The 12,500-nt window shown below is 16.2% G+C and overlaps 1 protein-coding gene across 1 annotated transcript in view; it reads left to right on the top strand.

Moving 5' to 3' along the window:
* Positions 1 to 3,881: 3,881 nt before the first annotated feature.
* LOC128957237 (G-protein coupled receptor 83-like) overlaps positions 3,882 to 12,500 on the top strand; it is a 15,986-nt gene continuing 7,367 nt past the window's right edge. Inside the window, exon 1 of the mRNA XM_054302971.1 lies at positions 3,882 to 4,364. Coding sequence (XP_054158946.1) covers positions 3,882 to 4,364 — 483 coding nt within the window. The remainder of the gene's footprint in view (positions 4,365 to 12,500) is intronic.

Here is a 12,500-nt window from a genome sequence, read left to right as displayed (position 1 = left end):
CAGTTAGCTGCTGCTGCTGCCAGTAATAGTTATTGAACTGTCAGTGTCTCACTAGTGTRTGTGTGTGTTAGCTAACTATCCCCGTATATATGGTCGGTCTAAACTCTCATATATTGAATATATTGTATGTATATATATACGATACAAAATATATTTATATAGATTTTTATTTACCAATAAAAAAAACTAAAAATTTTTGTGTTGAGCACTGGTAGCTATAATTTTATATATATATTATATATCTATCTATCTATATATCTATCACTTCAAACTTGTCGTCAAACATTTATTTTTGTAGACATATATTGAATATATAAARCAATGAAATAATATATTTGTTTGTTTGTGTTTAAAGAAAATCAAACAATAAATATAAAAATAAATATTTAATTTTTTTTATAAATATATTGTTTATTGTATATTGTTATACACATAACAATTAAACTATTGTTATTTGTTTGATAAAAGTTTTTTTTTGTTTTAATAAACTGATAATTTATTTTTAATATTATTTTTTTGTGATTTTATAAATTTGTGAAGTTATTATGTGTCGACACTTTATATACAGTTTATATATATATAATGTTATATATATTATATAAAATAAATCAATGAAAATATCTAATGATTAAATATATACTATATATATACAGTATATAATATATATATATATGTTTAATAATAGATAATTTTAAATTGTTGTTTATTATTATATTTTAATATTTAAAATACTTTATTAATAAAACAAAAATATTTGTGTATAATAATAATAATATTAATAATAACATTTAAAAAAATTATAGTTAAATATAATTTTTATTGTATATATATATATATACAGATACAGAATATTCTGTATTTATTATTATTATTTATTTGTTTGTTTCTTAATAATAACAAATAAGATTATATTGTTTCTCCAATTGTATATTTATGATAGTCTATTTTATTAGGCCCCCCCAATATACCGGTGCTTATAAATAATAATAATAATAATAATAAAAACAAAAACAACATACGTGTGCTACATCAGGAATTTATAGTAGTARTAATAATAATAATAATAATAAATATAATAATAATAATTGTAAAATAGTGGTCGACTGGGAATTGWCACCAAAAAAATATATATACTGTATATTGATATACAGTATATATATATATATATATATATATATATATGGGAAAAAATATTTTAGATAATCGTATTTTATAAATACAATATCATCTCATAAATTAAGTATAAAAAAAATAATTTTGTTTGTTTTTWKTTTGTTTTTTTGTTACTATTATTTATTATTGTATTTTTTTGTTATCAGGAAATATAATATATATATATAAATACTTTTATTACAACAATAGCTATAAATGTTTTTAATCATAATTTGAATTATTATTATTTTTTAAGTAAATAAATAAATATATATATATATATACATATTAATTGTTGTTAATATAATTAATTAGTGATAAAAAATTATATATATATATATTAGAAAAAAATAATTTTTTGAGACATTTTTTTTAGGAAATAATAATTTTTTTGTTGTTGTCTTAAATTATAAATATTTATAATAATAATAATAATTATAATTATAATATATATAAATATATTATTTTAATAATTATTATTACTATTATTAATATTTTTTGGTGACACATTTATATTTTAAAAATATAATTTATATATTGTTTTTTTATATATAGTGTATCTAAAATATTTTTATTTTTTTTAAAAATAAAAATAAAAATAAATTTTTAATATCGTGTRTGAACACAATTATTTTTGAGACAGCAATAAAAAAAWAAACAAAATTATTATGTTTTAAAATTTTTTTAAAAAGTATATATATATATATATATATATATATTATGATTTTAAAATATAATTAAAAATTATTGTCAATGCTATATATATATATATATATATATATATATATATATATATATATATATATATATATATATATATATATGTATATATATAATAAATATTATGTCTGATATTTTTTATAGTTTAAAATCATATTATTATTATTATTACGACAGTAGACAGTAATTAAGTTTATAATAATAAAAATAATAATAATTATATTTAAATATAGTATATAAAATAAATTTATTTATTTCATGAAATATTATCTAAATAKTAAAATCTATATATATATATATATATATGATAGTATAATTATTGTAATCAATAATCAATATTGATTATATTAAAAATATTTTCATTATTAATGTTTTTATATATTAAATATAAATTATATATAAATTTATTTATATATATATATACAGTATATCAATAWATATATATATATATATAATAATCTATTTAAAAGCAATATATTAATAATTACTTTATATATATACCGATATATATACTGTATATTGAATATCTATTTTACATTACATTACATTTATAATAATAATAATAACAAAAATCAATTTACAGTATAAACTAAATATATAAAAWATCTATCTAATAATTATTATTTTTTTTTGAAAAAAAATCAATAATCCTTAAATACTTAAAAATTGATTTAGTAATTAGCAAATAATAATAATAATAAAAAATTAAAAATCTAGTTTAAGAAAAAAAAAATTTACAATTTTTAGACAACATAGAAATACATTAGAATTTTTGAATATATATTTTTTAAATATAAAAATCAAATAAAAAATATTTATATATTCAAAAAAAAAATAAAATATAATTATATAGACAATTGATTATAACTACTATATTAATTAGAYATAAAAAATTATTATTTTAATTTATATTAATATATATTAAATAATAATAATAATAACAAAAATAACTTATTTTATTAAATATTTATTCATAAAKAATATTCTGTATGAAAATTGTCTAATATTTTATTTTGTTCCATAAATTTAGGAATAAATATATAATAAATATATATTTATTTAACAAACAAACAAATAAAATAAATAAATTTATATTTTATATATATATATTATATATTGATTATATAAGTTTATAATATAATATATATATATATACCAAACAAAAAAATATAATAAAATATATATAAAAATATAATCAACTMATATAATAMTAYACAGTGTTATATAATATTATATTATCAATGGATATCAATATATCCATTAAAACTTTATAAATTAAATATATATATATATATATATATATATATATATATATATAAATATTATTATTATTATTATTATTATTATTATTATTATTATTATTATTATTATTATTATTATATATATATATATATATATATATATATATATATATATATATATATATATACAGTGGTGTCTACAGTATATTCAGTCTACTGTAATGTAAATAATAGATCAACTATTTTTTTTGGGTCTCTAAACGCTTTAATAATATATGAACAACTGTAACGACATCGGCWCCGGTAGTATACTAGACATCATGACTACTACTACTACTACTACTACTACTAGTGCTGGTAGTAGTATAGCCAACARTGGCAATGATCACCTACTGCTGGGGGCGGCCAGTGGTGGTGGTGGTGGTGGTGAACAYCAATTGCTTATGAAATACATGTGCAACGATACAGCCCTACAGTTAATGTTCGGTACAAACTATACGGAAATCAGGGATCTGTTGGCCAATAGTCCATACTATCCMYTACTGGACGATCTGCAACAGGTCGGCGGCGGCGGCGGYGGTGGCGGTGGCCAAGCGATTGACCAATTATYGGGCAGWGKCRGCGGCGGCGGCCAACAACAACAATACAGTGGCCGTCAACACGAAACCGTACGCAACGTTATAACAATTATCGGCTATCTGGCCATTGTATCTGGTATCGTTATGCGGCAATCTACTAGTCCTGAAAGTGGCTTTCGGTAAACCAAAAATGCGTACCACTACCAACATGTTGATTGCAACATTGGCCATATCCGATCTGGTCACTACCGTATTTAAYATACCGTTYAATGTGGCCCGACTRTTGYTACTAAACTGGCCATTCGGGTCCATCCTATGTTTCCTATTGCCGCTCATACAGTGCGCCTGTGTYTACGTATCGACATTTACAATGGCGGTCATAGCCGTACACCGTTGGCATACCGTACGCAAAGCTCACCGACCGCTGGCCACACCTCAACGGCGTTTCTCGTGTTTGCGTCTATCGGCGGTTGTAGCGGTTATCGGACTGTTAGCAYTGGGKCTGTCSCTACCTAATGCCATATTTAACGAAACCAAACAGGCGGTCATCTACGGTACGGTAGTTGTCCGCTGTCGGGTAACCTATCCGCCCGATATTGGCTTCAATATACGCCGATTTCTGACCGTCGAAGTATTTATTACGCAATATTTGACGCCATTGTTTGTAACACTTGTAAGTAATTTTTAATTATTTTTAATTATTTAAAAAAATTTTTTTGTGTAAATAATTAATAATTAATTTTTTTKAATAACTAATTAATTAATTAATTAATTAATTAATTGATAATTTTTTTTTTAATATAAARTTATTTAAATTAGTATTTAATATCAATACTCTATTAGTTTTTTTGTAAATAAAAATATTACTATTGTATAATAATAACAATTTAATTTTTTATAAAGTTATTTAAATTAGTTTTTAATATTTTAAAAAAAAATCATAATTAGTTTTTATAATAAAAAATATTACTAKTATTATTAATAATAATTTATTTAAAAAATAATTTACAATTAATTTTTTTTATAATAAACTTATTATTTAAATAAACTTTTATTATATTTTAATTATATATTAATTATGTAAAAAATAATGTATGTTTATTAAGATTTTCATTATTTTTATTATTGTTATATTGATTTTGATTACATTATTATAAATATTGATTGATTAACTTATTTGTTGTTTTATTTTTATTGATATATATATATATATATATATATATATATATATATTTTTCTCAGCGATTGCATTTATATATATATATATATATTGTATTTATATGTCCAAATCAATTATGCCATACCATGCCATGACTATAGTAACAAATAAATAAATACAACAAAATTGAATACTAATATTATTAATAAAAAAAATAAAAATAAACTACAAGTGCTTAGTTATATAACATTTACTTTATATACTATATATATATATAGATTAAAAAGGCTAACTTGTGTGTGTGTGTGTGTRTGTGTGACATATGACACATACACATACACATACACATACACATACACATACACATACACATACACATACACATACACATACACATACACATACACATACACATACACATACACATACACATACACATACACATACACATACACATACACATACACATACACATACACATACACATACACATACACATACACATACACATACACATACACATACACATACACATACACATACACATACACATACACATACACATACACATACACATACACATACACACACACATACACACACATACACACACATATATACACACATACACACACATACACACACATACACACACATACACACACATACACACACATACACACACATACACACACACACACAGACACATACACACACACACACACACACAYACACACACACATACACACACACATACACACACATACACACACATATATACACACATACACACACATACACACACATACACACACATACACACACATACACACACATACACACACACACACAGACACATACACACACACACACACATACACATACACATACACATACACATACAAACTTTTTACTACTGTTAATATAACCAACATAAATAAATACAGTAAAGTGTTTATATTATATATATATATATATATATATATATATATATATATATATATAAATATATATATATATATATTTATTTAACATTAAATTTGATTTATAAGTAAAAATATAGTTTTTTTTTATTATTATTATATATTACTTAATGTCATAAACATTGAACTTTATTTAATATAACATATAAATTGGTCACTTATATATGAAAAAATCTATATTTAAATGTATTTATTACTGTATATCTATATAAATAAATATATATATATATATATATATATTATATATACCAATAGTATATGTATAATATTATATTTAATACTGACTATTAATACAAACAACTAATTAAATATATATATATATATAAATATTTAATATTGAATTTTATTGTTAAAACAATAATAATAATAAAAACAATTTTAATTAATACTATTAATTTTGTTTAACAATATATATCATACTAGATATATATATATTTATAATATATATATAATTATTTAATTGTATGATAAAAATTGTAATAACCATTATTATTATTATTATTATTATTATTATTATTATTATTATTATTATTATTATTATTATTATTATTATTATTATTATTATGATAAATATATAGGAAATAATTGTTTGTTTTTTCTCCCAAACAAATTAYCCATTAATTTATTGGTAYTTATCTTATATATATATATATCATTAAATACATTTATGTGTCTTATATATATATATATATATATATATATATATAWAAATTAGATTATARTATTAAAATTAATRTTTCTATTGTATATTATAAACAATTATAACATATTTATAGAAAATATATATTAACCAATTAATTATAATAATTATAATAATATCAACAAATTGAATATATTTATTAAAAAATAATAATATTTATTTTATATTTACAAAAAATTAATCTATAGTTTATAACAACTAGAAATTAATATTAAACATAATTAATATAATTAATAACATTAATTGAAATAATTAATTAATTTTAGTATAATTTTTAAAAAAAATGTTTTGATAATAAAACATAATTTTGTATAAAACATATTATAATAGTTATTATCACCTAAATTATCACTTAATTTCAATATTAATGAGATTTATTTAACAAAAAAAATATATATTTATATATATATATATAATAAAATAAATCTGTTAGATAAACATCATATAATAGTAGCTAAATATTATCATTATCATTGTTATTATTATTATTATTATTATTATTAGTATCATTACTATGATATAATAAAATAATAAAATACATTACTATTAATAAAAATATATCTAATATTTAGTGATTATATGTTTATCTAAAAAAGCATCTATTATTATATAAATAATTTTTTAGTTAAAATATTATTATTATTATTATTATAATTGAAACATTTGTATAGAAAATTAGTAAATTATGTAATATTTTTTATATAATTTTTTTTTAAATTTCTATACATTTTTAAATATCCGTTTTTAATTAGTGACCTTCAATTAATAATATAATAAAAAATATTTTTACTTTATATATATTAACATTTATATCTAATTTATATAGTTTAACAAAATTAAAATTTAACATAATTTTCATCAAAAAAAAAAGTAATTAATTAATTAATTTCTATTCAAAATTATTCATTCAGTAAATTATTTATGACATTTAGATATTAGAAATTTTTTGTAATATTATATATATAAAAAAATATATAATAAATTTCAAACATTTAAAATTTTTGGTAAAATTATTGAGATATCTTTTTTTAAATATATATATATATATATATATATTATTTATTATTACTAAACATATATTTAGATTTTTGTTGTTTGTTTAAACTAAACTAAAATATAGGTCGTCATGTATATAATATCTATGTATATTATATTTAAATAAATAAATATAAAGATATATTTGTTAGTGTTTTTTTAAAAAAATAAAATAAAAATAAATAAATAGATAAGAATATTCTGTAAACATTATTATTAAATCATAAATAATATGATATATATATATATTTAGTTAGTTATTTTGTTACATAATATATGTTTTTCAAAAAAAATAAAATAAAATTATAATATTATATATAAATTTTTTGTTAACATTCAAAATATGTTTTATATTAATATAAAAAAGTTTTTCTTAATAACGAAATAAAAATTACATTTTATTTTTCGTTTTTTTTGTTGTATAATATTAAGATATAGTATATAATTTAAAATATTTTATTAATATATTAAACTCAATTTACTATAAAATATTATTTCATAATTTCATAAAATACATGTATATATATATATATATTAATATGTGACGGTTATATATATATATATATTTACGAAGCAATATGCAATGCGGGGTATGTTTAATAGGGAACTGTGACGTAATTACTGTACGGGTTGCTACATGAAGACTATTTAAGCGTTACGATATATATGGATGGTTTATCTATTACGCCACAGTATATATGAATATATATATAACTGCGCTGTATATCGGTTATTAGTATCGGAAGCCTTGTATCGTATTATCCGGGAAAAGCCGGAATTATACACCTAAGGCTTGCACTTACTATTAGTCAATGATTACATTTTTATACTTTTCTAAACTCTGATTTTATTGATAATTATAATGAGATAGTTAATGATTTACATGTATTGTAAATTACAGTATATTAGATAATTAATAATTAATATATTTATAACATCAATAATAATTTATAATTAAACATATATATAATAATAATAAATAGGATATTAATATAGAATTGATGATAATATTAAATATAGTTAATTATAATCAAATTAAGTTAATTTGATTAAACAGTATTTTAAGTTATAATAGAGAAATATATAATTATGTACAGTATAACTTAGTTATAATGTTAGTTAACTTTATATATTGATTTGTATTGTTGGAACCGCTTAGTGATGTTTTAACCATCACAAATATATAAATATTTATAATAATAATGTAGTAAACAATTTAATAAAATACTAGACTAAAATATTTTATATATTTTATTTATGTATATATAATTTAATAAAATTTATATACTGTATATAATATTCATATAGTAAATAAAATTAAATGCAAACAAAAAATATATATAATATATATAATATATATATATATATATTAATAATACAGTGATAATACAAGTATTGAATATTATAGTTGTTTATAATATCCAAAGCATCTGTTATTTTATTATTTATTAAAAACAATTTAAGTTTTAAAACATTTATTTTTTTTATTGTACACAACATTTACTTTTAGTCTCACTTATATTATTGATAATAATAATAATAATAATACTTTTTTTTTATTAGTGATGAGCTTATTGTAAATATATTGTATTTTTTTGCTGTTGTTATTATTGATAATTTTGATATATATGTATAGATTTATATATATATATATATATATATTATATATATATATAATGTTTCAAATTTTAGACTTTATATAGCAAATGAAATATGATATAATAATAATAATAATAATAATATTTTTTTGGTTATTAAATTTTAAGCAAAAAATTTTTTATCCAAACATACCCTTAACTTTAAATATATTAATATATATCAATATATATCAAAATATAAATATATATATATATATATATACAATAAGTTATATAAAATATATAATATAATATAATAGTTTACAAGTATTTGATAACAAAAAACAATCTAAACTTAAAAAAAATTGTTTTACAACAACAAAAAATGAAATATTTTTTTTTCTTGTATTGATTTGTAAGTAATTTTATTATTGTTATTTACAAATGATTTTTTGATGATTTTGTTAGAGACAACACTTAATGTTTGTTTTATTTTTTGTTATTTTTATTGTTGTTGTTGTTGTGAAAAAAATAATGTTAAATAAAATACAAAAGTTTTTTTTAAATTTATTTTTGTGAAGTCAAACACAATTACTGGACTTATTTGTTATTTCAATGACTAACTGGACAATAGTTTTATATATATATATATATATATATATATATATATAACTATTTTCCAGTATATATATATATATTTATATTTATTTATATATATATAGAATAATCACACATTTTGTTTGATAAAACTATTAAAATATAAAAAAAATTATAATTTAATTTGTTTAGCATTTTAYATATATATATATATATAAAATATATATTCTATACAGAAAACTATAATAACTAATAATATACATAATAAAGATTTATAGTTTTAAGGTAAATATATATATATATATATATATATATATATATCAATAAACAGTATATATATTATTATTATTATTATTAAATAAATTATACAACAACAAAAAAGTAATTTTGTAATTTATAATTAAAAATAAATAAAGTGTTTGATACTTAAATAAATAAGTGAAACTTTATTTTATTTTTAAAAAAATAAACTAAATATTAAATTTATTTTGTATGCTAATTGAAACTATTATATATATATATATATAGTTATCAAAAATTTTTTTAAATTTTAATTGCACACTAATGTACATAAAATAGTAATTTTCAAAATGTAATGCAAACTATTATAGTAGTAATAATAATGTAAAAATTTTTGTTGTATTTTATCTAATTATATTTATTTTAACTAAATAAATACCTGTATTGAAATACTATACAATTTTATTGTATAAATTGAAAATGTATTATTAAAAAAAAAATCAAATTCAATGTTTATATTTGAAGATTTTTTGTTTACTAAATAAACAAAAAAATAATTTACAAATATTTATAAAATTTTATTTTTTCTTGCTGTTTGAAAAAATTACCTAGTTAATATATATATATATATATGATAATATAAAATAAATTAATAATTAATTAACATTAGATTACATTCAACAAAAAATAAATAAATCTAATAAATTTTAAATTTTTGTTTTCCTATATATATATATATATATATATAATATAATATTATACAGTATATTATATATATTTATATTACATGTATATTATATACAGTATATACTGTATATTATATACAGTATATACTGTATATTTTTTGTGTGAAATAACTATTTTAATTTTATTTAACAAATTAACAGTTCACTGGATAAAAATATTTATTATTTATCAATTTAATTAATTATTAATTTATTTATTAACTTAACTTTTATAATATATAAGTTGAAAACTTTTACTCTAATAATAAAAAATAAATAAATAAAATTAGTTTTATGAAAACAAAACAAAAATTTAATATACTTTATATTGATATGATATATATATATATAAATTTATATAAATTTTTATATATATATATATATTGATATCGTTAATAAAATATTTAGTATATTATCATATAATAATAATAATACAAAACATACAGATATTAGATGTTAAGGTTAAACCTATTTGATATATATATTTGAAAATTATTTGTAATTTTTTTTATAGTTTAACTTCTAGTAAAATAATATATATATATATTATTAAATAACTTATAAATAATTTAATTTATTAGATATTATTTTTCGGAAAAACATTTATAAAAATATAATTTTAGTTTTGTTACACATTTTTTTCGTATAAATTCTATATTTAATAAATTAATTATGTTTTAATGTAAAAATAAAACAAATATTTGACAATGTTTTTTTAAATTACCACAAAAATTATAATATATTTATTTATAGTTTGTAAATATTTATTTTATAAATTTTATTTCTCATAATAATTTTTTTTATAAAAATGTTTTAAATAAGTAAATAAAATAGTCATTTAAATATTAATAATTTTTAATTCAATATTTATTAAATTATTATTATTATATTATAATACTATTGAAAAAATAATATAAAAGTAGTTAAAAAATTTATTATTTGTATTCATATTTTATTTATTAAAATATTTTTAATAGATATACTTAAAATTAATTCAAATAAAGTAATGTTAAGTTTTGGAGAAATCTAAAAATATTTAATTAATAATTCAAAAATTTTTGTGACTTTACTATAGATATTAAGTTATTATCAAATATTATATATATATATATATATATATAAATATAATAATATTAATTAATAAAAATATTTTCCTAATAATGTTAATGAAAGCGTTAATCCAAATAATTAAATATAAATTTGAACCAAAAATAAACAAAAATTTTTGTATAAAATTCATAAAATTTATCTCTATTTAAAATTTGATTTATAACAGTAATAATAATAATAATAATAATAATAATAATACAGTTTGTATAGTTATAGTAAATTATTTAATATATTTTTAATTGAATGAATATTAATAAATTTAAATTGAAAAATATTTTTATTAATTATCTCTTTTATTATTAAGTCTAGTATAATAATAAACTGTTTATAATATTGTTTTGACATTTTTGTTGTTGTAATAAACAATATAATTATTATACAAAATATTGTATAATTTTATTGAATAAAATTTTAATATATAGAAAAATTGCAAATAACAAACAAAATATAACTACATTTGCATAAACATAATCTATTGTCTAAAATAAGTTATATAAAATAATATATATAAAACAATTGTATTAAAAATAATTTTTATTTTATACATAATATTATAAAAAAAAAAAATTTGTTTAAAAACTAATGCTATTATATTACAACAATATCAAAGTTAAAATTTAAATATATATATATATATATATAATATATTATATATTTAAATTTACAAATGTTTCTATACATTT

This window comes from Oppia nitens, unplaced genomic scaffold (genome assembly GCF_028296485.1).
Source record: "Oppia nitens isolate AA-2021 unplaced genomic scaffold, nextdenovo-longstitch-racon4-pilon3 scaffold39_pilon_pilon_pilon, whole genome shotgun sequence".
NCBI classification, from domain to species: domain Eukaryota; kingdom Metazoa; phylum Arthropoda; class Arachnida; order Sarcoptiformes; family Oppiidae; genus Oppia; species Oppia nitens.
This window is presented reverse-complemented; position numbering and strand designations above follow the sequence as displayed.